General features: G+C 50.8%; 1 protein-coding gene across 1 annotated transcript in view; it reads left to right on the plus strand.

Annotated features, from left to right (window-relative positions):
• The window catches only part of MTCL2 (microtubule crosslinking factor 2), a 67,885-nt gene that overhangs the window by 33,088 nt on the left and 8,628 nt on the right, over positions 1–26,169 (plus strand). The window contains exons 4-14 of the mRNA XM_045804558.2: positions 4,216–4,278; positions 4,918–6,099; positions 7,277–7,417; positions 9,711–9,836; positions 10,798–11,028; positions 15,955–16,059; positions 17,024–17,191; positions 18,763–19,014; positions 20,004–20,075; positions 21,126–21,196; positions 22,531–23,881. Of these exons, the coding sequence (XP_045660514.2) occupies positions 4,216–4,278; positions 4,918–6,099; positions 7,277–7,417; positions 9,711–9,836; positions 10,798–11,028; positions 15,955–16,059; positions 17,024–17,191; positions 18,763–19,014; positions 20,004–20,075; positions 21,126–21,196; positions 22,531–23,881 (3,762 nt within the window). The remainder of the gene's footprint in view (positions 1–4,215; positions 4,279–4,917; positions 6,100–7,276; positions 7,418–9,710; positions 9,837–10,797; positions 11,029–15,954; positions 16,060–17,023; positions 17,192–18,762; positions 19,015–20,003; positions 20,076–21,125; positions 21,197–22,530; positions 23,882–26,169) is intronic.

Raw genomic sequence — 26,169 nt, forward strand, 5'->3', positions numbered from 1 at the left:
ACACCATTGACTACATTCCCTATGCTGTGCCTTTCACCCCCTTAACTGAAAGCCTAGGTCTCTCATTCCCCTTCCCCCATTTTGCCCCCCTTCCCCCATTTTTGTGGTTTTTGAAGTTTGAACAATGTGAATGTGTTATCCAAAAAATAATAATAACAACCCTACGTGAAAAAGAAGGAAGCCTCTCTTACCCACCTTCCTCAGTTCTGCTCCCGACTCAGCTTAAACCGTGGTTAGCAGGTTGGTTTGTATCTTTTTAGGCCTTTCTCTGTGTTCACACAATGTGTATTTCTCTGTGTATTTTTAGAAAATAAAGATGGGATTATATTGTATCCATGGTTTCTGTAACATGTAGAATAATGTAGCATGAACAGAAACTTTTTTAAAATGCTGGATGTTTGCGGTTTTCTTTTGCCTAAGGTGCTTATTATAAAAATCAAAGATCACAGAGTCAAGTAAACATAGGAAGGAAAGAAAGTCTAAAAGCGCACCGTCTATTTCGGTGTTTTAAACACAGAGCCAAAGGTTGAGAAGGAGCTCCAGCTGGCCGTCAGCTGTGGTCACGCTCAGGTTGGGGAGGAGAATGGCTGGGGGTCTTCTGATTTGTCAGCATTGTACAGATTTACAGTGAGAATGTATTTTTGTATATTATTTTAAAATTTTTTTCAAAGATTTTGTAATGAAAAAAAATTTTTAAAGAAAAAGCTGGAGGACCCCCCCCGCCCCCCGCCCGCCAATGTGGGGGAAGAAGAGGGCTGTATTCTCATTAACAGCCTGGTGTATATTCTTCAGACCTTTCCCACCCTGTGTGTACACACACACACACACACACACACACACACACACACACCCCTTACTTTTATAATAATGGTAACATGCTCTAGGTTTCTTTTAATAACAGCTTTATTGAGATATAAATTCACATACAATTAAGTTTGTCTTTTTAAAGTATACAGTTCAGTGGTTTTGTAGAATATTTAGAGTTATACAACCTTCACCACTTTCTCCATCCAGGACATTTTCATCACCCCAACAAGAAACCCTACACCCACCGACAGTCACTCCCCAGCCACTCCCAGCCCGTGGGCAACCACTAATCTACTTTCTGCCCTTGTGGATTTGCCTGTTATGGACATTTTATGTAAATGTATCCTAGACTGTGTGGCCTTTTGTGACTAGCTTCTTTCACTTAGCATGGTGTTCTCAAGATACGCACATGTGGTATCAAGTATGAGCACTTCATTGTTTTCGATGGCTGAGCGATGTTCCCTGGTGTGATATACCACATTTTGTTTATCCATTTATCAGTTGGTGGACATTTGGGTTGTGGGTTTTGTTTCGTTGAGTTCCTTCTTTTCCTTACCGAGATGTCTCAGAGACTTTACTATGTCAGGAAATCTCACTCCCCTCTGTCCTTTTAATGGCGTTAGGCTTTACATGATTTCATTCCCTTATATGTGGTGGCCCGGAGCCCTTAGTGCTCCAGCCCCCCCTTCCTGTCACCCCATTTCCCCCCTCCAGGGAGTCTTTCAGCTCAGTTTTATACGGAGAGGAAGGGGTTCACCCAGGATCATAAACTCAGTGTTGTGGGGTTGCCAGAGTTCAGCTCCCAGCTGAGCTTCCCCCTGAGCTTGTGATAAGCCGGCCCAGATCTGCAAGCCTGACCATCTCTCCCCACAGTCCCCACCTCTCCACTCACTCCATGCCCGGGTGTCCCTCTCAGCACGCCCTTCCCAGGTGCCATTTGTGGGAGGGGCTGTTTGTGGGGGGAACCTGTTTTGTGGCGTCACCCCATTTCCTACCTTCTCCTGCTTGATTTTAAAAGAACCCAAATCAGCCCTTCTCAAATACTGGCTCTTCGCTCTTGGCACCCAGCGTCTGAAATATCAGCCTCTGCCTTCCTGCCTCATTTGCATTTCAAAAGGTCTCTTTAGGATTTGATTGGGCTCCAAGATATACTTCAGACCCCAGCTGGAGTTCATTTCCCTGGCTCTCAGGTTCCAGCCTGGGCTGTGCAGTAGACGTCAACCTGGGAAGCTGTTTAAAAATACCGCTGCCTGGGACCCAGCCTGGACCAATTATAGCAGAATCCCTGGGACCTGGAGCATCCGTGTTTATTGGTTAACTTCCCCCAGGTAATTCCGATGTGCGCCCAGCTTGAGAACCACTGTGCTCCCTCCACTCTGGCCCTCATCAAAGAAGGCATAATTTCCCTTTCCAAGTCTTGGGAACTATATCAAGAGCTCGGTCAGGAACTGGCCCCTGGTCAGCTATGAATTTGCTGTGGGACCTTTCTCCCACCTTCAGCGAGGTGGGGGCTTGGATTAGGTCAGTGGTTCTCACTTTCAGGGTTGGGTGTGAGAGGCGGGGGGCTAAGGAAGCATATATTCAAACACCTGGGAGCATTCTCAAAAAAATACTTGTTGAACTTGAAAAGTCAAAGGCAACCTAAGTGTGGTTTTATACACCAGTAATAAAATCATCCCTCTCACGGGGAGGGGTGTTTAATAGACTCATGCATCTAACTGAGGGGCTTTTATTAAAAAAAATTTTTTTAAAGATTTTATTTATTTATTTATTTATTTATTTATTTATTTATTTATTTATTTAAGAGACAGAGCAGAGGAAGGGAGAAAATCTCAAGCAGACTCTCTGCTGAGTGCGTGGTAGGGGACATGGGGGGAGCTTGATCCCATGACCTTGATTGAGATCACGACTTTAGCTGAAGTCAAGAGTTGGTTGCTTAGGTTGCTTGACCGACTGAGCCACCCAGGTGCCCCCTGAGTGGCTTTTTTAAACATCAAGAAACTAGTAAAAATTATTGTACTCTTTCCTCAAGTTCCCCTCCATAGGGCTTGTGCCATTTTGCATTCTTCCCAGCAATATAGGACTTTTCCTTCTTCTCCATACCTTCATCAACAGTATTTATTGTCAGATGTTTGGATTTTTGCCAATCTGATAGGTGAGAAATGGTATCTGGGTGTAGTTTTCATTTACATTTCTCCATCTTGAATAGGGTTGAACATCTTCCTACGGTTACAAGCCATTTACCTTTCTTTTCCTGTGAACAGTGTTTCATATCTCTAGCACATTTTAGTATAGGTTTGTTGGCCTTTTTGTTTTCTATTTTATGAAACTCTTTATGTAGGATATTAACCCTTTGTCAGGGCAATAAATTGCAAAAATTTTTTTCCCAGTATCGTTTATACTTTTACTTTCTTAGGGTACTTTTTTTCCATGTAGAGTTTGCTTATCTAATTAATAGTATAAATTTCAACAAAAAATCTGTTTCTTTCTATATCAGTTCTGGATTTTTAAATTATGATTATTATAGTAGTATTTTGCATGAAAACTTAACAATTTAAATTGTGAAAAATCGAGCAGTCCCTCCTGTGTAATTGTGATCTATTTTACCTGTATACATTTTGTTTATTAGTATGCATCCCCAGTTGAAGTCCATGAGGACAGGATTTCCCCCGAAATGGAGATTTGCCTGCTTATGGAAGAGTCCCGTTGGGAATAACACCACCAAGGGGCTTCAGAGCATTCACACCAATGGCCTCCGCCATCCCATGGGGAGCTCTAGAGCTGGGACGGCTGTTTAGAATCGTTCTGAGTTGAGGCAGGAGGCCATGGACCAGTCGTTGCATGTGGGCTCCCCCCAGGGAGGGCACATGACCTCGAATGACGGGACTGCCCTCAGCCAGTGGCATCACTGGGAGGGGACTCAGCTTTGAGGTCTTAGTTGGGGGAACAGGTGCCCCAGTTCTGAGGAGGGGGGCATCTGGATGGAGCACCACAATATCCTCCCCAGGTACCCTGTCTGGCTTGGTCACTGCTGTGTCCCCTGTGCCTCCCTGCACCTGGCACATAATAGGTACTCAGGAAATCTTTGAATGAATAAAAGACACAGAAGAACAGAAACCCAGATTTCTGGGTCTTGGCCCAGGCCAACTGGATCATAACAGGGGGGGGGGGGCGGGGGACCCTGGGCTGGTGTGATCAGAGTCCTCTCCTCATGTGCTTCTAGCCCGCTGGGTGTTCTTGAGGGCCCCTCTGGCTCAGTGGTTTGTGCTGGACAAGGCCTGGATGTGGCTGGACTAGGCTGGGCAGGGAGCAGGGCCCTCAGTGGAACCCTAGGCACCTTGACTACTCTTTGATGCCCACCACCCCATGAGCTTTCAGTTTTGTGTGTTTTTGTTTTTTAATTTCTAGCATTCCTTGAAGAAAAGAGGAACCCGCTCCCTGGGGAAGATAGACAAGAAGCCTTCCGTGCAGGTATTTCCCGGCAGCCCCCATGGCCCCCAGAGGCAGGTTTGAATCTGAAGGGCCAAGGCTTAACTCCAAGTGGCCTGGGAAGCCCACCCTTCCCCAACCTCAACCCCACCCTCCTCTTTTTCATTTTCTTGGCTTCAGTTCTCATTTCACTTCCCAAAACCATGCTGTGAGCCCATGGTTCTCACACTGGCAGACAGATAAAGTGCTATATACAGATGTAGCTCAGGTCAGGCATAGACGACAGTGAGCCTCTCCTGGTCCTGGACTGTCAGCATGCCAGGCACTCTTCCTGCATTATGTCCTTTAATCCTTCCCATGGCTCCGTGAGGAAGGGAGTGTTATTTTCCCATTTTACAAGATGAGGAAACTATAGTAGTGATGGTAGTAGCAGTGGCAGGATGTCACCTACTCCAGGAAGCCCTCCTGGGCTCCCCAGGCTGTGCCGTGCTCCATCCTTGGTGCAGTGTCCAGGAGGTCTCCCTCTCTGCTTCCCCTGCTCCTCGAGAGTCAGGCCCTTGTCTGATTCCTTCCTGTGTCCCCAGCACGTTGTTAGTGCTCCCCAAAATGCGGCGGCTGGTACTGAGCTTCTTGACACTAACCTTCCTGGGTCCTGTCTGTCCCCGTGCCCTTGGGCCCCAGGAGGACAGCGCGGACCTGAAGTGCCAGCTGCACTTTGCAAAGGAGGAGTCAGCCCTCATGTGCAAGAAGCTCACCAAGCTCGCCAAGGAGAACGACAGCATGAAAGAGGAGCTGCTCAAGTACCGCTCGCTCTACGGTGATCTGGACAGCGCCCTGTCCGCCGAGGAGCTGGCCGACGCGCCCCACTCCCGGGAGACTGAGCTGAAGGTGCACCTGAAGCTGGTGGAGGAGGAAGCCAACCTGCTGAGCCGCCGCATCGTGGAGCTGGAGGTGGAAAACCGAGGCCTGCGGGCGGAGATGGACGACATGAAGGATCACAGCGGAGGCTGCGGAGGCACGGAGGCGCGCCTGGCCTTCTCTGCGCTGGGGGGCGGCGAGTGCGGGGACAGCCTGGTGGAGCTGCGGCGACACCTGCAGTTTGTGGAGGAGGAGGCCGAGCTGCTCCGGCGCTCCTCGGCAGAGCTGGAGGACCAGAACAAGCTGCTGCTCACCGAGCTGGCCAAGTACCGCTCGGAGCACGAGCTGGACGTGACGCTGTCAGAGGACAGCTGCTCCGCGCTCAGTGAGCCCTCGCAGGAGGAGCTGGCGGCTGCCAAACTGCAGGTCAGCGAGCTCAGCGGCAAGGTCAAGAAGCTGCAGTATGAGAACCGCGTGCTGCTCTCCAACCTCCAGCGCTGCGACCTTGCCTCCTGCCAGAGTGCGCGGCCCACGCTGGAGACGGACGCGGAGGCCGGGGACTCTGCCCAGTGCGTGCCCGCGGCTCTTGGCGAGGCCCATGGCCCCCCTGCTGCCCGGCTCTGCAGAGCCAGGGAGGCCGAGGCGCTGCTGGGGCTGAGGGAGCAGGCCGCCCTGGTCAGCAAGGCCATCGATGTCCTGGTGGCCGACGCCAACGGCTTCTCGGCCGGCCTCCGCCTGTACCTGGACAACGAGTGTGCCGACTTTCGGCTGCATGAGGCCCCTGACAACAGCGAGGGACCCAGGGACACCAAGCTCATCCATGCCATCCTGGTGCGGCTGAGCATGCTTCAGCAGGAGCTCAATGCCTTCACGCGGAAGGCAGACGCCGTCCTTGGGAGCTCTGCCAAGGAGCAGCCAGAGCCCTTCCCGTCGCTGCCTGCCTTGGCCTCCCAGGGACCGTCCAAGGAGATTCTTTTGGCCAAAGACCTTGGCTCAGACTTCCAGGTAAGATGTCCCAGCCACAGGCCCCAGTACTTTTTTTGTTAGAAACCTTTTACCGAATCATACATAGGACAGAGAGGCACACAGTGCCGCACAAGTGTATGGCAAGGGAGTTTTCCCGAGGGGAGCACACTGGTGTCCTCATCACCCAGAACATGACCATGTCATCACAGCATGCCTTTTTAAGTCTTTTTCTGCATATCCTCTCGTGGACTTGTTTTTCACCCCAATTGTTTTATGTGATATCTACCATTACCACGCAACTGGTTTTTCTTGTGCAATGTGTCTAGTGGTTCATGTGCTTACACTGCTGTATTTATTGTTCATATACTTTTTGTGCTCGGTGCTGGAGCAAAACCAGACCTGATTCCTGCCCTCCGGCCCCTGTCATCTAATGGGGAAGAAAGATGTTAATCAAAATATCAGGCCACTGAATGTGAAATGACAAACTGACATGAGGGCTGTCAGGGAAGGGCACTTGGTTCTGTGCACAAGGAACCTGACCTCGTCTTCGGATCAGGGACGGCCTCTGATCTGAGCTGAGCTAGGAAAGGTGGATCAGCAGGGGAAGAGTGTTGTAAGCAGAGGGAGCACCATGTGAAGGCATCATAGCCGGAAGGAGCATGGCGTGCCCGCGGACCAAGGGAAGGAGGGCAGCTGGGTTGCAGGGAGCATCTTCATCCCGAGAGCAATGGGAGGGGTCTTCCCATGTCCATACAGAGATTTAGCTCTTTCTTCTTGACAGCTACACGGTGTAGTTGTGCCCTAATTTCTTTAATCTGTGCTCTGCTGATCTGGCTTGATCTTGCTTTTTTAAGCAAGCAGACTCCCCCAGGTTAGGTCTCTCCTTTGGTTCTTCTTGAGGTAGGAATGAGCTGGGCCCACACACGTGGTAGGACCATTGAGGATGGCTCAGAAGGTTTGTGCAGAAGACAGACATTCACAGGATCAGGGTTTTCACTCAGCACCTAGCTATTCATTCATCCTTTTGACAGAGACTTGCTGAATAGTTGTAGCCCGGGTTTGGGCTGCAGAGCTGAATCCACTGAGGCCAGCCCTCAGGTGGGTGGTCAGAGCCTCTTCTAGAACCCAGGGCCTGGGGTGGGGGCTGCTTCTGGCACCCCTTGGGCCCCTCCGCATTGTTACCTTTGGTCTCTTCTGCCTGTGCCTCTGGGTGCAGCCGCCTGACTTCAGGGATCTGCCGGAATGGGAGCCCAGGATACGAGAGCCCTTCCGCAGTGGTGACTTGGACTCCAAGCCCGACCCCGGCCGGAACTTCAGGCCTTACCGAGCCGAAGACAATGATTCCTACGCCTCTGAGGTGGGCCTAGGCCTGATCGAGCGAGGGGGAGGGCAGGAGGAGAGTGGCTGGGGCCTTCCAGAGGCTGGGCCATCCGTGGAGAAGCTTAGCTGGTGAAGATGTGGGTTTTGAGTATTCCGTTTGGTTCCACGCTTCCTGGCAGCAAGGGCTAAAAGGGAGACAAGGAAGTTTGGGCCTTTCTCTTGGCCTGATAAAAGGAAGCTTATAAACTCATTTGAAGAAATGAATTTTGTTTTGCTATACTAAGTTTCACTGGGAATTCAGTAATTTATATTATTTAATGAAACCACTTATTTCTTTAGCAGGAGGGCAGCAATCTTTACAGTCAGGCTGACTGGGCTCAAATTGTGGAACTGCTATATACTGGCTGTGAGATTGTAGACAATTGACTTGACCTCTCTAATCTCCGTTTTCTCACCTTTACAATAAAGCTGATCCCTCAGAGGACTGTTGAAAGGATGAAATACATGAAAAGCCTTATTAAAGCCTGGTCCCTGTTGGGTGAGGAGGAGGAGGATGACACATCTCAGGGCCTCAGGGGACCCACCAGTGTGGCTTTGTGGCCTTGGGCATGTTCCCATTCTCTGGCTGCATCTTCCCCATTTGTCACATGGGAGGATTCGAGTGGAGGGAGGCTGTAGAATTATACATAGGGTTCCCTGGTCCTTGAAGAATTCCTGGTGGTTCAGAGCCCTTCCCAAGCCTTCTTGAGTCTCTGCCAGCACTTCACAATGAACCTGAAGTAGGAAAGGGCTCCTGTGGATGGGATGGAGCCTCCCTGAGACTCCTGAGCCATGGAGAACCTTGTGTGTGCCCCATTGTAAGCACTAAACATCCATGGAAAGGCAGTTTTGTGGTCCCAGGAAGGCCAGCCTGCAAGTGCCCAGGGGGAGAAGCTCCCTGGAAGCTGATGGCTCAAACTCTCTAAGTGGTCTGAGCTTCCTAGCAGCCATGGCAAAAAGGGAAAAAAAAATAAAACAAAACCCAACATGAAATACTTAGTTCTCATTTTCTAAGAAAAGGAGATAGGTCAGCTCATGTGCATACATTCAATTACTGTTTCATTCAACCACTCTCTACTGAGCAGTTACAATTTGCCAGACTCTGTGTTAGGCACCGAGTCCAAGGAGAACACCAGAGGTAGCAGGTAGTATCCAGGCCTGCAAAGATCTTTAATATAAAATAGGCATACAAGATATATCTTAAGTCAGAGTGCCTTCCATTGCCAAGTTTCCACGTTATTGGCTAGATAATAAATGTTTTCTTTTCATGGGGGGGGGTGGCATCTTGCCTGGGAAGGTTTGATGTAGGTGTGGCAGATGACATTTCTTTCTTTCTTTCTTTCTTTTTTTCCTGCTTAACATGACAGCATAAAAATTTCCCTCTGCCACTAGAAATACTTAAAATTTAAATTGAAGTATATAACACACACAGAAAAGCACTTGTAAGTGGACAGCTCAAATGACTTTCCCAGACTGACCACTCCTATGTAATCAGCTAGCACGTTATTAAACAGAGCATGACCTGTCCTTGAAGCCTCCCTTCTGGTCCCCATCCAGTCATCATCTTGACTTCTAAGAGAATAGATTAATTTTGCCTGTTTAGTTACAAATGCTTATAAACACAATTTCCCCTCAAAATGTAGAATTTTACTGTCTTTTTAAAAAGATTTTATTATATTGTCATTATAGGCAACATTATAACTACAACAAAGTCCCTAAGCAGCATTGCATGAAGATATAAAGAAGGAAGTCAAGATCACAAGATTGTCAGTTAATCACTGTTCACATTTAAGTGTGTGTGTCCATGTCCTTTCTGTTTTTTTATTGAGGTATAAATCTTTTTAAATTTTTTATTGAAGTATAACATAATAATATACATGCAAAAAAGGACACTATCCTTAAGTGTACAGTTGAATGGACTTTATGTATAGACCTATTAACCACACCTATTAATCCTTTTATTTATCCAAGTTGTTTCTAAATTTTTGCAATTATAAACAATGAGACAACGAACGTCTTTGTGAATCAAACTTAGCTCTCTCAGTATGTTATTTTCTTCAGATGCATTTCAAAGAGAGAAATTATCAAGGCAAAATTATAGTAATAGCTAAATTTGATGTGCATTGTTTTGTTTAATTGTCATGACAACCCCCTGAAGTAGGGTCAGCCACTGTGCCTCATTTATATTCCAGGGACAGCTTGGACCCCACTTAACTTTTGACCTCTGACCACAGCTCTATCCCCCAACCCCTGGTCTCTCCCTCTGTCTGTGTCCTTCATCCCTATCCCAGATCAAGGAGCTGCAGCTGGTGCTGGCCGAGGCCCACGACAGCCTCCGAGGCCTGCAGGAGCAGCTCTCCCAGGAACGGCAGCTACGGAAGGAGGAGGCCGACAACTTCAACCAGAAGATGGTCCAGGTGGGTGGTGCCCAGTGTCCCCCTGTACCGACTCCATTTTCTCTTCCCTGAACTGAAGGCAGAAACCTTAGGGCTCCACGGGTCTTCAGAAGCCAGGGGTATTGGGAAACTTGAGTCTTCTGGCCCTAGCTATACTTGCTCGTGCATTAGCTCTACTGGGCTGGAATCCTGCGCTTGTCATTGACTGCCTGTGTGACCTTGGGCCAATCCTGTCTCCTCTCTGGGCCTCAGTTTCCCAACTATGACATACTTCCCCCATCAGAGCTAAAAACCTGTATCAGAAATGCCAGAGGTCTGGCTGCTAATCAAGGCTGATAGTCCTGCTAATAGAAAGCATGTATTAAGCCCTTACTGTATGTCAGGCCTGTGCAATGCTCTTTTCACACATTATGTCTTTTAGTCCTTAGGATTTCTTCTGTGAGGTGTCCCCATTTTATAGGTAGGGAGACTGATGCCCGGGGAGCTGAAATACTTGGCCTAGGTTGCACATCGAGGGCAAGATTCGAATCCCGGTCTCTGTTCTCTCAGTCATGACACTGCATTCCTTCCTCGGGATTTGCATCTTCTCTCTCCCAGCTTGCCCTTGGTGCTCTGCATGGGTCACCCCTTCGTGCCATCATTGCTCACCCTCCCAGGTTCCTCAATCAGATGTGAGAGTTCCCGTGAAACTTTGGCAGCCAGTATGCACTCATTATGTGATGTCATGGTTTTTATAGTGAGGCAGAGCTGGGTTCAAATCCCTCTTCTCAATGATCCATAATTGTGATTGCTGCTACTTTTATGAGTTTCTCTTCCCTGGAGTTTATCTCAACAGATTGAGCTGGTATTGGTAGAGTCCCTGACAGGGAGCACCAACAGGCACCTCCCAAACTTTCCTCTCTGTCTTTATCCGAGGCCTGGAATGGGAAGGGGTAGGGCTGGGAGGACCGCTGGGGGTGCTCACGCTTTCGTCCTCCTCCAGCTGAAGGAGGATCAGCAGAGGGCGCTCCTGAGGCGCGAGTTTGAGCTGCAAAGCCTGAGCCTCCAGCGGAGGCTGGAGCAGAAATTCTGGAGCCAGGAGAAGAACATGCTGGTGCAGGAGTCCCAGCAGTTCAAGCACAACTTCCTGCTGCTCTTCATGAAGCTCAGGTGGTTCCTCAAGCGTTGGCGGCAGGGCAAGATTTTGCCCAGCGAGGGGGATGACTTCCTTGAGGTATGGTTCCCCTGGGGCTGGGACTAGGGCAGGGGTAGGGTGGGGAAGACTGGACTTAGAGGGACACCCAGGTGGCATTGACACAGCCCTGAGGCTCATCTCCAGGCCATCAGCTTGGGCTTCCATCCTTGCATTCATTCACTCATTCAGCATCTGCTTGTTGAGAACCAGCTCTTTCCTGGACCCTGTGGCAGGTGCTGGGGTTACTGTGGTGGAGACAGACTTGGTCCCTCCCCAAAGAGAGCTGATAGGTCTTTAACACCTCTCTAAGACTTGCTCATTTCCCTTTTTAATGAACCTCAGAGTCCTCAGCAGGCAACAGGATCTAGGTAAATTTAATAATCTAGTTTTGTTACCATTGCATTATATGCCAATATAGTATGTATGATTTTTTACTCTTTTAAGGTATGCATTGTATAAAGTGCACACATCTTAAGTGTACAGCTGATGAAGTTTTGTCTTACACATCTGTAGAGTCCCTACCCAGATCACAACAGAGCACATTTCCAGTGCCCCAGAAGGATCCCTGCTGTTCCAGTCAATATGCCCACCCCAGCTGTCAGCGCTGTTCTGATTTCTTATACCATGGATTCGTTTTGCCCATTCTAGAACTTCCTATAAGTGCATGTAGTCTTTGTGTCTGGCTTCTTTGGCTCAATGTAATTTTTTGAGGTTCATCTATGTTTGGTATATAGAAGTAGTTGTTGCTTTTTGGTGGCCCATATGGGGAACCCAGGAAATTTTTTTTTATTGCTGTGTGTTTGTGACTTATGAATATACCTATTTTATTTTAACTAACTAGTTAATTAATTAAAGTAGGCTCCACGCTGGGCCTCCTTAAGCATGGAGCCCAATGCAGGGCTTGAACTCACAACCCTGAGATCATGACCTGAGCTGAAATCAAGTGTTAGAGGCTTAACCGACTGAGCCACTCAGGCGCCCCTCTTTTTTTTTTTTTTTTATGCTGAGAGTACTTAAGATCTACTCTCAGCGTATTCAAGTATACAATACAGTATTGTTAGCTGTAGTCACCGTGCTGTACATGGATCTCCAGAACTTATTCATCCTGCATAACTGAAACTTTGTACCCTTTGACCAACATCTCCCCACCCCCACCCCCAGCCCCCAGCCCCTCTTCCCTGCCCTTGGCAACCACTGTTCTGCTCACTGCTTGTATGAGTTTGGCTTTTTTCCCCATTCCACGTGTAAGTGAGATTTTGCGGTATTTGTCTACTAGGTCCATCCATGTTGTCAAAAATGGCAGGATTTTCTTCTTTTATACGGCTGAATAATATTCTGTTATAAATATACATCACAATTTCTTTATCCATTCATTTGTGAAGACTCAGGTAGTTTCCATATCTTGGCTATCGTGACTAATGCTGCAAAGAACATGGGCCTGCAGATAGCTCACTGAGATCCAGAGTTCATTTCCTTTGGGTATGTACCCAGAAGTGGGATTGCTGATTCCTATGGTAGTTCTATTTTTAATATTTTGGGGAACCACCATATTGATTTTTTTTCTTTTTAACCATTGTATTGATTTTACCTGAAGCCCAGTTTTGGCTCCTGAGTTGGATGTTCCCCTACACCCTCCACAGTGAACTGAAGGCCACATAGCCTATGTGTTAAGTCAGTTTGTCTCAGGCAAATCCTCCATATTTGGTATAAATCTTTCTAGATATTTCCCGGTACTGGAGTAACAAAGAGAAACAGAAATTTACTTTAGAGGCTCCTGGGAGGCTCAGTTGGTTAAGCATCTGCCTTCGGCTCAGGTCATGATCTCAGGGTCCTGGGATTGAGTTCCACATCACGCTCCCAGCTCAGCAGGGAGCCTGCTTCTCCCTCTTCTGCTCCCTCTGCTTGTCCTTTCTCTCTGTCTGTCTCACGCTGTCTCTCAAATAAATAAATAAAATCTTAAAAAAAAACTTTAGGAAGAAAAAAAGGTAAACATAGAAAATTAAATAATATATGTACCTATAATTAATAGAAATACTACATTTACTGAAATAGACATAATTAATAAGATATAAACATAACCAGGGCACCTGGGTGGTTCAGTGAGTCAAGCGTCTGCCTTCAGCTCAGGTCATGATCCCAGGGTCCTGGGCTCGAGCCCCGTGTCAGGCTCCCTGCTAAGTGGGGAGTCTGCTTCTCCCTCTCCCTCTGCCAATATCCCTCCTTGTCCCCACTCATGCTCTCTCAAATAAATAAATCTTAAAAAAATGATAAACATAACTACATACATTGTCATAATAGATATATACATGTGTATAAATATGATATAACCACAAATCTATAACTATATAAATAATAAACTTGAGGGCAACCCCCTCGGGTCCCCTCCCTCCTTGAGAGCTTTGTACTATCACTTTGCTATCACTCAATAAACCTTGCTTTGTTGCCAAAAAATAAATAAATAAATAAAATAAAACAAACTTGATGTACATTCATACTCTCAATGTGTCCACACGTGCAGAATTCTGCGTGTGAAACGATACTATACATGTAAATGATAAAAAAAAACCCCTCAGGCATTGAGTATGGTGTTCTAGGTACTGTATTAAATACTTGAGGTGAATTATTGCATTTCATCTTTACAACTATGCTATGATATGTAGATAATTATTATTCCCATTCTACTGCAGATAACGATCTTTGATTCCGTGCCTCAATTCTGAAATCCAGAAGCTCTGAGAGCTGTGTTTGGTTGTATCTAACTTGGTTGGAAAAGATTGGCCTGACATTCATTTGGTAGCAAAACCTTTATTTATCCCATTTCATGTTAATATTCATGTGTTTGTAGGGGAGGCATGAGTGTGCCAGAGCGTAGAGTGTTACACCAGACCCTGCTGGGGCGCGGGTCCAGTACGCAGTGTAGGTACCACATTGTCTTTCTAAATCCCCACGCATTCTGAATTCCGAGCACACCTGGCCCCAGGGATTTCCGAGAAGGAATCGTGCACCTGTGTCTACAGACAGCCACGGTCTGTGTGTTTAGATACTCGTGACCAGGGACAGAATTGGGATGTTTATTCAGGCAGGCCCTGCCGCCCCCCTCCCCCGCAGTACTTCCCAGCCTCGGTGCCTGCGCTGACATTAGAAACCCTTCATCAGGGGCGCCTGGGTGGCACAGCGGTTAAGCGTCTGCCTTCGGCTCAGGGCGTGATCCCAGGGTCCTGGGATCGAGCCCCACATCAGGCTCCTCTGCTGGGAGCCTGCTTCTTCCTCTCCGACTCCCCCTGCTTGTGTTCCCTCTCTCGCTGGCTGTCTCTATCTCTGTCAAATAAATAAATAAAATCTTAAAAAAAAAAAAAAAAAGAAACCCTTCATCATTTGGTTTCTAGGACATCACATTCTCTTGGGTTTCCTTCCACCTCACTGGTTGCTCTTTCTCGATCTCCTTGGCTGGACCCTCTTTTTCTCCCTGACCTCTCTCAACGTCAGAGTCCCCAGGGCTCAGCCCGTGGGCCACATCTTTCCCTTACCTACACCTGCTCCCTTGAGGACCTTATCCAGGTACACGGCTTCAATGGCCTTTCTTACACATTGTGACTCTATCCAGAATCTATCTAGAGTCTGACCCAGCCACTCTGCCCTCTGTCCTGGCTGAGCCACCGTCACTTCTTGACTGGATTTTCACTGCAGCCTCTTACCTGGTCTCCCTGCTCTGCTCTTGCACCCTTGCACCAAGCATCTTACATCCAGAAGGGTAGGACGAGGTTTCCTGGGCAGCGTATACTCCACGTGGATGGCATCCCCTGGAGTTTTGTGATGGGGTTCTGTTGTTGCCCAGTAAGCTCAGCAGCTGCAGTGATCTCCTTGAAACCGCAAGTCAGGTGGGCGTCCCTCCCTCGGCTCACAGTCCTCCCCTGGCTCCCATTTCACCCAGAGCAGAAGCCGAAGTCCCTGCAAGTCCCGGGCCTTGTTCCCCGTACCTCTCTCACTTTCTCCCTGGCTCTCTTGCTTCCCTCACACAGACATGTTCCCACTTCAGGGCCTTTGCATTTGCTGTGCCCTTTCCCCGGAAATTTCAACCTGCAGGTCTTCACATGGCTTATTTTGTCTTAGCTCTTTCAGGACGTTGCCTGAATACCAGCATGTCTCTGAGGCCCTCCTTGACCACCCACACGCAGCACACACACCCCAGCTCCTTGGCTTGCTCTTGTTCCCCGTGGTGGAACAGTGTCACTGTGTGACACTGCAGACATTTAATGCCATTTCATACCTTTCACTTGTTTGTTTGTTTTCCTGCTACTGGAATGGAAGCTAACGGGGACAAGGGTTCTTGTCTGTCTTGCTCACTGGTGTATCCTCAGCTCCGGGCACAGGGCCTGGTGCATGCTAGTTTTTAATAACTCTTTGTTGAGTGAATGATGAATGAGTGCCCCAGTCAGAAGCTTGCTTCATTCCCAGCCTCAACCAGTACCCTGGTTTCCCTGGCTGGCTCTGGACTTCTATGCAGAATTCATCAGCAGCAAATCCCCACCCAGGAAGGCTCCGTCTGTCCACCCAAACCTTTGGTTGCCTTTTCTATAATTATGGGGGTGCCCATGGCCCTTTTATCCCACCCACAGGCCTACCTGTTGACCCAGCCTGGCAACATGGTTATTTCTGAGTAGCTCTCCAGATGCCTCATGGCCCTGGGGGCAGAAGAGGTGGTATGGGAAGACAGAAGGGCCTGCCTTTCCAGCTGCGCTCCAGGCCTTGACCGTGCCCGGGAGCCAAAGTTAAAAATTGGGAAATCAGTGTCCAACTAGACTGCCTTTGGTCCATCCTGGACCATAAACCCCCATTCTTTCTTTCTGCCTCGCTGTGTCGTACCCTTCCCATCCGGGCCGCTAGCCTGAATCCCCTCTCCTGATGCTCAGACTCCCTGGCATGACACCCTTCCAGCCCCTGTTGAATGTGGCTTTTTAAAAACAGGTAAATAGCATGAAGGAGCTGTACCTGCTAATGGAGGAAGAGGAATTAAATGCTCAACATTCAGATAACAAGACCTGCGCGGGGGACAGCTGGACCCAAAACACGGTGCGTTCCCAGCCTGTTCCCGGTCCTGTCCTGCCCCTGCTTCCTTTGTCTAACAAAGCGATCGCTTCCTGCCACCTTCCCTGACCTGTCTTACATGGGGCACCGGAGCTGCAGAGGGTCATTACCTGGGTACTGGCCCCAGATGCTTAGTGCTGTGGGGTTCATTCGTCATCCAGGGGCAGTGACAGCTGATGGACTGTGTGGGCACATGCAGGAGAGCAGTTAATTCTGTCGGGAGTATAGGGGACAGTGTCATGGAGAAGGGGTAATAGGTGGCGGGTTTTGAAGGGTGAATGAGAGCTTACATAATAGAGAGTGGGGAAAGGCCCTTTTGGACCTAGAGAACTGCGTGTGCAGAGGTGTGGTAGGGTATTCTGGCATTGGCCAAGGCTTGAGGTGTACATAGTGGGGATAAGGACATCAGGTTGGGGTCATATGAAGAGAGGCCTTGTGGCCTGGAGTCAGGAACCCTCAAATTAAGCCATGGGGCAGAGAGAGCGATGGAGTCAGGCTCCCAGGGTCATACACAGCGAGCTTGGGTAGATGGGAAACAGGTCATGGGCCAAGGAGAGAAGATGGGGACTGAGTCAGACCGTCAGGGAGGCTACATAGTTCGGATTCCCCGTGGGGCCCACGGTGGGTCAGAGAGGCACATCTTGGGCAAGGATAAAGACCCAGGGCCTAGCCTCTGCAGAAGCTCGAAGAAGCCAGGGCCCATCTCACATTTAGGCTGAATAATAATTGCTGTAACCTTGGGTTTTTTTGTTCATGTGAGGCTGGGGCACATGTCAGCCTAGGAAGTGGCCAGGCCTGGGCTTGGCCGGGTGAGATGACCTGGGGAGGTCATGGGGTTTACTTGAGACCGGGTAGAGTCCTCGGCTGGACTCTGGGTGAGTGTTCCCAAGCCAGGCTCCCCTTCCCGCCCCTCCGAAGCTCCTGACCCAGGCCTTGCCCCCATCTGCAGCCCAATGAATATATCAAGACGCTGGCCGACATGAAGGTGACGCTGAAGGAGCTGTGCTGGCTGCTTCGGGATGAACGCCGCGGCCTGACTGAGCTCCAGCAGCAGTTTGCCAAGGCCAAGGCCACCTGGGAGACAGAGCGGGCAGAGCTGAAGAGCCATACTGCCCAGGTGAGTCCCCTACCTGCCAGAGACATTTCCCCCTTTGTTCTTCCCTCACCTAAGCCCTCACAGCTGTCCGATCTGGGAGCATGGTGCCCAAGCCATGCTCCTAAGAAGCATAGGAACCCCTTCACCTCCTCTTGTGACCCAGAGAGGGCAAGAGATTTACCTTGAGGCACACAGCAAGGGTGCCAGAAACACTGGGGACTGGGAGTCACTGAGCCAAGGAAGGAAAGTGAAGGATTGACAAATGGGCATGGGACATCATCGGCACGTCTGCTGCACCATGGGTTCACAGGTGAGGCCAGATGCTTAATTGCCTGTCTGCACCTGGTGACATCCTTCACACACATGGCCACACTTCTGCTACCTGCTGTCCTCATTTGCTGCCCCCTCTCCTCATAAAGATTCCCTTCGTCCCTTGCTACCTGGCTTTGTTTTACTCCTTCCACACAAACCAAGGGACTCTCCTCCCCACAACCCAGTGTGACCACAGGAGCCTTAACCAGGAGCCCTAGAGGTGTGGTCTCTGCTGTGTGCCCGGAGGCAAGTTGCTGCCCTCTTCTGGTCTGAAAAGTGAGAGGGTGGGTTTCCTCTCACTCAGAGAGAATGCCCTGACCATCACCACCACCCCCACCTGCCACGACTCTTCAGGTCCCAGCTTCCTCCAAGTCTGCCCTTGCTGCAAGCTGCCTTCCTGGGCATCATGGGCCCTGTTGGGGGGTGGGGTGGGGTATGCACTGATGATCACTGCTGGACAGGTAACAAAACCAGCACAGAAGGGTTAAGTTTCTTTCCCAAGGTCACCCAGCTAGTAAGTAGCAGACCTGACTTTTGCTCCCCAACCTCTGCCCCTCCTGGCTTCTCATTACTATGATCCCAACCTTCTTCCCAGTGCTCACAGACTTCTCACTTCCCCATATCACCCTCTTTTCCTCGGACTGTTCCTGCTGCCCCCCAGACCCAGCCATTCCAGGTGCCCCTACCCACTGGGAAGCTGACTGGCCCTTATGGGGGTTAACAGACCAGACCACAGCCTGGGGAATCTGGGGTCCACTGATGCTTGAGGCTACATGTTCACCTCTGGCCGCCCCGAGCCTCGGTGCCGCGAAGGCCATCACGCTGGACTGATTCCTGCACGCTTTCATTGGGTGCCTGTGGGTGCATGGCCCCCCAGCCATAAACCCAGACCACTTGTGAGAGTTGATAAAATCTGAGAAGCAATAACTAGGAAACTCTGCCATTTTGTAGCTATGTGACCTGGGGCAAATAACCTCACCTCTTCAAACCTCTTTCTCCTCTGTAAAATCTCCTAAGCGATAGTTGTCTTGCTGAGATTTCACGAAGATGCTGAGATAATGCTTGAAAAGCCCTTAGTGTGTGGAGAGAGCTCCATGCAAGCCCTGATGGTGAGGAGGGCTGAGTTCTTCGTGGGGCAGTCAGCAGGCGAGGGGTCTTCAGAGCGGAGCTCTCCCCCTGCCGCCCCCTGCTGGTGCCTGAGAGGGAAGGAGGGTGGCCCCGGGGCCAGAGGAAGGGTCTTCTGGGACCAGCCACCCACTTTGCTCTTGCTTCCGCTGCAGATGGAGCTGAAGGCTGGCAAGGGGGCTGGGGAGCGGGCAGGGCCCGACTGGAAGGCCGCCCTCCAGAGGGAGCGTGAGGAGCAGCAGCACCTGCTGGCCGAGTCCTACAGCGCCGTCATGGAGCTGACGCGGCAGCTGCAGATCAGCGAGCGCAACTGGAGCCAGGAGAAGCTGCAGCTGGTGGAGCGGCTTCAGGGTGAGAAGCAGCAGGTGGAGCAGCAGGTGAAGGAGCTGCAGAACCGCCTGAGCCAGGTGAGGCCTGCTGCAGCCACAGCGGGGATTCACTGTGGGAGACGGCCGGGGCTGGGATCTCCTTCAGTTATAGCTGGATCCAGGTGCTCGGAGAACCTAACAGGCCAGTCTCTCAGGCTTGCTTTCCTCTGTGCTTTATTCATAAGCCAGCTGTCCTCAGATACGGTTACTGTTAGTTTCGTGCTCATATCTTCCCGCCTTCCAAAGGCAATAGAGAGTTTTCCTTTTCCTCAAGGCTGACTGGCCAGCTGGAAGGCATGTGCCTACCCTTAGAGCCTACCGGACCCTGAAAATCTGGGAAGATTAGAGTCCTCTGACCAAAAGAGGGGGGTTGGGAAAAACCGTCATTGACCATTACACCCTACTGCAGTTCACATTGTGTACCCGGCTGCCACTCACCAAGCTGCTATGTGCCACTCTTTATTTTGACTCTTTTCCTTTGTTTTACTTTTTCTCTTAATTACATAAATCAGGACTTCATCTCTATATAAGACCCAAATATTGCAAAAGCATACTCCAACCCATTCCTTCCCTTTTCTGCTACTTAAATTTATATTCACAGAGATCGTTGGTTTTTTGTGTTTTTTTTTAAATCAATCATGTAATCATAAGCTGCATATTGTTTACTTGCCTCTTTCATAGAGAGCTGTTCAGGACAGAGTGTAGGGGCCGGCCTCATTGCTAATGTGGAGCCCTCACACTAGGGATGCTGCTTAGCTGACCTAGCCGGTCCAGGAACTGCAGCATGAAGACGCACAGCGAGCAGATAGTAGGGCATCTATGAGGGCGCCTGTAAGTGGTTGCTTTCGTGGTCGTTTTCCAAATCCATCTTTTGGTGGCTCGGAGCTGCTGCCCACTGGGAAGATGGTTCCTCATCCATGACTGGGTCATCCGGGCTATGAGCAGAGCCTGGGGATTGGCCCTGCACAGAGCGAGGCTCCACTGTCCAGCCTCACCTGCCACTGACCATCCTCTTTACCCTTGCCCAGCTGCAGAAGGCCGCTGAACCCTGGATCCTGAAGCACTCAGACCTGGAGAAGCAGGACAACAGCTGGAAAGAGGTGAGCGGGGTAGCAGGCCATCCGTGTTCTCTTGGCTCCTGGCTACACTGCTAAGTCCCTCACCTAGGGGGGAGGTGTGACAGGGAGGAGGCTAACTCTGTCCCACAGGTCACCCCCTTGCATTCTGGGCTCCTCAGTCCTGGGATCTCTACCCCATCGTTTCTGCCGATGGCTGGGGATTTGTGCGGAGCCCTCTGTCGGTTCCATCCTCCCATGCCGGGGAGAGAGCCTGGGTGTCTCTGTGTTCTTGGCCAGATGCTTGTTCTCTCTTGGTTTCAGCTGTGCCTTTCTGAAAAGCCAGGCCTCTGAATAGCGTTGTGGTCTTGAGCGAGTCACTCTCTCCCTTCCTGGGCCCCAGTGGCCTCCCTGGTAAAATGAGAATCACATTCTCTGCTTTAGCCCACCCTCTCTGTGGGGACCGGTTAGGTCACTTCGGTGAAATTTGCTCCTAAGCCTCGGGTGCCTTGTCCACATAGCAACATTCTCAGTGACCAAACAGTGACCATACCAGCTCTTTGATCAGGACAGCCCAAGGAAGTGGTGTGCCAGGAGATTTGGTTGCAAGCCACAAACACTAATTGTGGGGAACTGAGGCAGGAGATGATTTAACTGGGGCTCAAGAGGGCTGGTGATGCAGCTTCAGAAAAATGGGTGTAAGTCCCAGCGGGCCTGCTCTGGAACTGGGGGAAAGACAAGCCCTGAGCAGGAACCGTGAGGTCACTGCTGTCACCACCAGCTGAGCTGTGGTCCCTGGCTGCTTTGTTGGCGCACCACATTCAGAATAACTTCCAAAAGGACTCTCTCCTTGGGGTTCTCTCTTGGAGCTCTGATTGGCCAAGCCTGGATCACGTACCTATGAAGGGAGTGTTAGACCCTCTATAGTCAGAAACTAACCAACAGGCATTCCAGATCAGTGCTGACATCACTTCTGCTCTACAAGAGGAGACTCAGGCGTGGGATCCCTGGTCAGCTCTTGCACTGACCCCCTGTCCCCTTCCCTCGGTGCCCTGGTGGCCAGAACTCACCCTTCCTGCCTCTCTTCCTTGACAGACACGGAGCGAGAAGATTCTCGACAAGGAGGCGGTTTCTGAAGCTGACCTTGGGGGCACTGCCTTAAAAAGGTGCTGGCATCCCCTCTCCCTGCCCTGCCCTGGCACCCCTCCCCTGCCCTACCCCTTTGCCTGCCTTCTTTTCCTCGCCCCATGCACCCACCATGGCACCTCAGCGGAGCTGGGAGAACCCTGGGATATGGTTTCTATGGCACCAAAGCCACTCAGGAGCTGGGAAGCTTGGAACACTGAGAATTCCAGCCCACAATTTTTCTTGTTTCTTTGTGGACATGCCTGAAAACCTGTCCCCATATATTCTAGCTTTGAAAGAAACTATTCAGCTCCTCTTGGGGTTCCTTCTCCCTGTATCTGGAGTTCGGGAATCAGGCTGGGCTTCCGTTGCTGGGATTACTGAGCAGCTCCCTCTAGGCCCAGCCCTGCGCTGTGGCCAGGGAGACCACGGGCCTGTCAGGGCCATGTCTCCACTGTTAGGAAACCCATGAATAGAATGAGGGCGACAGAACCTCATCAGAGCCGTGAGAGCAACCTCATGCCAGGGGGGCTGGGGTAGGAGGCTGTGGAGTCAGAGGGCGGGGTTTGAATTCCCTCTCTCCCGTTTCCAGGAGTGTGACCTTGGCTGATACTTGCCATCTCTCTCGTGGGAATAATAGGAGCTGTCTGCTAGAGTTACTAGAGGGCCAAGTCATCTGGCCTCTGAGATGCACTTAACATCTGCCTGGCACTTTTTGGTCATCAGGCAACAGGTGCCAGGTCTTTGCCAGAGATTTAGTGACCTCTTATTTGAGTTCCCCACTCCCCCAAAAGCCAACAGAAGATTCGAGAACTTGTCTCAAAGATCCTGAGACAAGGATCTGAGTGCAAATGGTTTGTTTGGGAAGGGATTTGGGAGGCACTGGAAGTGACACAAGGAAGGGAAGGCAGCCAGTAAAGGGGGATGTTGTCATTCTGTGGACAACTGTGGCTCAGTTTTGCTGAGAAGCTCTGGGAGCCAGAGCGGAGCATGCAACGTGGAGTTCTCCCACCCAAGGAACAAGGAGGCTGGGTGCTGAGCCACCATATCCGCCCATTGTTTGTTGAGGACTGGGTCTGGGGGCCAAACTCTGTGATGTTTGTAGCTCCCATGGAGGCCGAGTGTGCTGTTGCAGTCACAAAAAGCCCTTAGGCGGAGAACGGCAGGTGCCCGGCGTGCGCTGGGTTGGGTGTGTAGGCGCGGGTGCCAAGGTGGCGTGGCGCAGGGCTCAGCGGTGTCTTCCGTAAGAGGTGAGCAGGACGGTCGTGGTCCCGGCCCTCGTTGCAGTGCGTGGACCAGGGAGGAAGACCAGAGTGCCTGCTCCCTCTCTCTTTTCTCCCACTAACACGGCTCTTTCCTCCTCCGCTCCTCCCAGGACCAAATCTGTTTCCTCCATGTCTGAGTTTGAAAGTTTGCTTGACTGTTCCCCCTACCTTGCCGGTGATGCTACCCGGGGTAAGAAGCTGCCCAACAACCCTGCCTTTGCCTTTGTGGGCACCCAGCCGGTGGACACGGAGAAGGAGGCCCAGGAGCAGCCCGGGCTCTCGCCGCGGGACTGCAGCCGCCTGGGCCCCCTGGGCTGCCAGGAGCCGGCCGGGCGGCAGATGCAGCGCAGCTACACGGCCCCCGACAAGACGGGCATCCGCGTGTACTACAGCCCCCCGGTGGCCCGACGCCTGGGCGTCCCCGTGGTCCACGACAGGGAGGGCAAGATCATCATCGAGCCCGGCTTCCTCTTCACCACGGCCAAGCCCAAAGAGTCGGCCGAGGCCGATGGGCTGGCCGAGAGCTCCTACAGCCGGTGGCTGTGCAACTTCTCACGGCAGCGCTTGGATGCAGGCTCGGGGGGCAGCCCCTCGGCGGCCGGGCCCGGCTTCCCAGCGGCCCTGCACGACTTTGAGATGTCTGGCAACATGAGCGACGACATGAAGGAGATCACCAACTGCGTGCGCCAGGCCATGCGCTCGGGCTCCCTGGAGAGGAAAGTGAAGAGCACGTCCAGCCAGACGGTGGGCCTGGCCAGCGTGGGCACGCAGACCATCCGCACAGTCAGCGTGGGCCTGCAGACCGACCCCCCCCGCAGCAGTCTCCACGGCAAGAGCTGGTCACCTCGCAGCTCCTCGCTTGTGTCTGTGCGCAGCAAGCAGATCTCCTCCTCCCTGGACAAGGTGCACTCGCGCATCGAGCGGCCGTGCTGCTCCCCCAAGTACGGCTCGCCAAAGCTCCAGAGGCGGTCTGTGTCCAAGCTGGACAGCGCCAAGGACCGCAGCCTCTGGAACCTGCACCAGGGCAAGCAGAATGGCTCGGCCTGGGCCCGCTCCACCACCACGCGGGATAGCCCCGTGTTGCGGAACATCAATGATGGGCTGTCCAGCCTCTTCAGTGTGGTGGAGCACTCGGGGAGCACAGAGTCTGTCTGGAAACTGGGCATGTCCGAGGCCCGGGCCAAGCCCGAGCCTCCGAAGTACGGCATCGTGCAGGAGTTCTTCCGCAATGTGTGTGGCCGGGCACCAAGCCCCACCTCAGCGGCAGGGGAGGACAGCACCAAGAAGCCTGAGCCCCTCTCCCCCGCCAGCTACCATCAGCCAGAGGGCATGGCCAGAATCCTGAACAAGAAGGCAGCCAAGTCCGGTGGCAGCGAGGAGGCCAGACTCTCGGTGCTCCCCCAGGTGGGGAAGGATGGTGTCCCCCGGGACGGAGATGGAGCCACAGCTCCTCCCAATGAGGTGGGTGTGTGGGGTCTACTCTTTTTCTTGGGAGGGAGGGTTGACTTATAAGGCCCAAACTCTCTTGGTTTTCAAACTTGGGAATATGGTTGTGTGTTTCAAAAAGGCCTTTTGCTGGTCTGGAATGGGGGTTGAGGGCGGGTGACTGACGGGCTCAGTCGGTAGAGCGTGTGACTCTTGGTCTTGCGGGCGTGAGTCCAAGCCCCATGTTGGGCGTAGAGCCCACTTACTAATCAATAAGTGGATGGATGGATGGATGGATGGATGGGGGTTAGAAGGCCCAGACCCGGAACAACAGACCTGATGGGCATATGGTCTGGACACCGAGAGGCGAGCGAGCAAGGCTTAACTAGCTGCTTTGCCACTGCACACCGGCGATGGCTAGCATCCCCTCCAGGGAAGAGGCGTACTCACTGCTCCCCTGCACTGGTGTGCTGGAGCAGCCTGTTTGGTCGATGTGAGCTAATCGTGTGTATCTGTGTTCAGTAAAACACTGGGCACCTTGAGACCGGCTGCAGTGGGAGGGTTTACACCATGCAAACTGACAAATGCTCCACATCAGGGCTTCTCCCCTCACTCCTGGAAGACTAGTTATTAAACGTTTTCCGGCATACCCCTGCCCAGCCCCCTAAGACTCTATGCCTAAGTGCTTCCATTTTCTCTGAGAATCTTCTGCTGCACACCCCACTCCTGATACCAATTTCAGATTTGGTTAGGGATTATTTGCATGTTAGTAAAAAATGCATATAAGTTAGTTTTCCAGAAAGGCAAATGGTGGAGTATCTTATGCATCGCAAGCACAGGGACCCAAAGGCCTCAGCACCTTGTCTGTCTCCCTCTCCTCTCCCTTGAGCTTTGTTTTCTCTGATGTCCGCTTTCTTCCTCTGTCTCTCTCTGCTGCATTTGCATGTATGGCCCCAGCTCTGCTTTTATAACATCTTCTAGTTCAGGCACCTAAGACACTGACTCAGATCCCTCTGTCCCAATTCCACAATCCTAGAAGATAGAAGGAACTGTGATTGGTCTAACTTGAGTCCAGTGTACCCCTGTGGTCTAATCAGCTGGGGTCAGGGGTGGTATCGTGTGGCCTGCAGTGCACTCAGTAAAGGTCGTAGGTCAGGGTGCAGAGAGGTGGCATGGGCTAGGATTGACCCATTTGTATGTATTGTATGTTTAGGTGATTCTAATTTTTCTCTATCATACATAAGGCTGTGGTGGATATCTTGGTGCAAAAACATTTGTCCACGTTTTGGATTATTTCCTTAGGTTTAAGTTGCAGAAATGGGATTATAGGATAAAAGAATATAAAAATTTTAAAGGCATTTGATTAATATTGCCAAATTGTCTTTTTTTAAAGATTAAAAACGATTTTTTTATTAGCTTCAGAGGTAGAATTTAGTGATTCATCAGTTGTATACAACACCCAGTGCTCATTACATCAAGTGCCCTCCTTCATGTCCATCACCCAGTTCGCCCATCCCCCGCCCACCTCTCCTCCAGCAAACCAGTTTGTTTCCTAGAGTTCAGCGTCCCTTATGGTTTGCCTCCCTCTCAGTTTTCATCTATACACACATATGGACACAGACACACACACACAGCCTGTTGGTTCTGTTTCTCTGGAGAACCCTAATACAGTGGGTGTATTTAGTCTAGGAGAATTCAGTAAGGCATATTTTTATAATATGTTCAGTATGTACATTAAACTGAAAATTTTTTCTTAAGTGTAGACAGCTGGTTGAGAGTATAGAGAAATAAAACATTAACCACAGGGGTGGCTGGTTGGCTTAGTCAGTTACGCATCTGCCTTCAGTTCAGGTTGTGATCCTGGGGTCCTGGGATCGAGCCCCATGTCGGACACCCCAATAAGCGGGGAGCCTGCTCCGCCCTCTCCCTCTGCCCTCCCCCCCTGCTTGTGCTCTCTCATTTGCACTGTTTCTCTCTCTCTCAAATTAACAAACAAACACTAACCACGTACTACTAGAGGCTGTAGAAATTGGGTGTACTCTTTTGAAAGACAGTTTGGTGGGGCACCTGGCTGGCTCAGTCAGTGGAGCATGGGACTCTTGATCTCAGGGTTGTGAGTTCGAGCCCTGTGGCTATACTTAAAAAAAAAATTTTTTTTTTGAAGATTTATTTATTTATTTATTTGACAGAGATAGACAGCCAGCGAGAGAGGGAACACAAGCAGGGGGAGTGGGAGAGGAAGAAACAGGCTCATAGCGGAGGAGCCTGATGTAGGGCTTGATCCCATAACGCCAGGATCACGCCCTGAGCCGAAGGCAGACACT

The sequence above is a fragment of the Ursus americanus genome, chromosome 22 (genome assembly GCF_024610735.1).
Source record: "Ursus americanus isolate L20-20 chromosome 22, mUrsAme1.1.p, whole genome shotgun sequence".
Lineage (NCBI taxonomy): Eukaryota > Metazoa > Chordata > Mammalia > Carnivora > Ursidae > Ursus > Ursus americanus.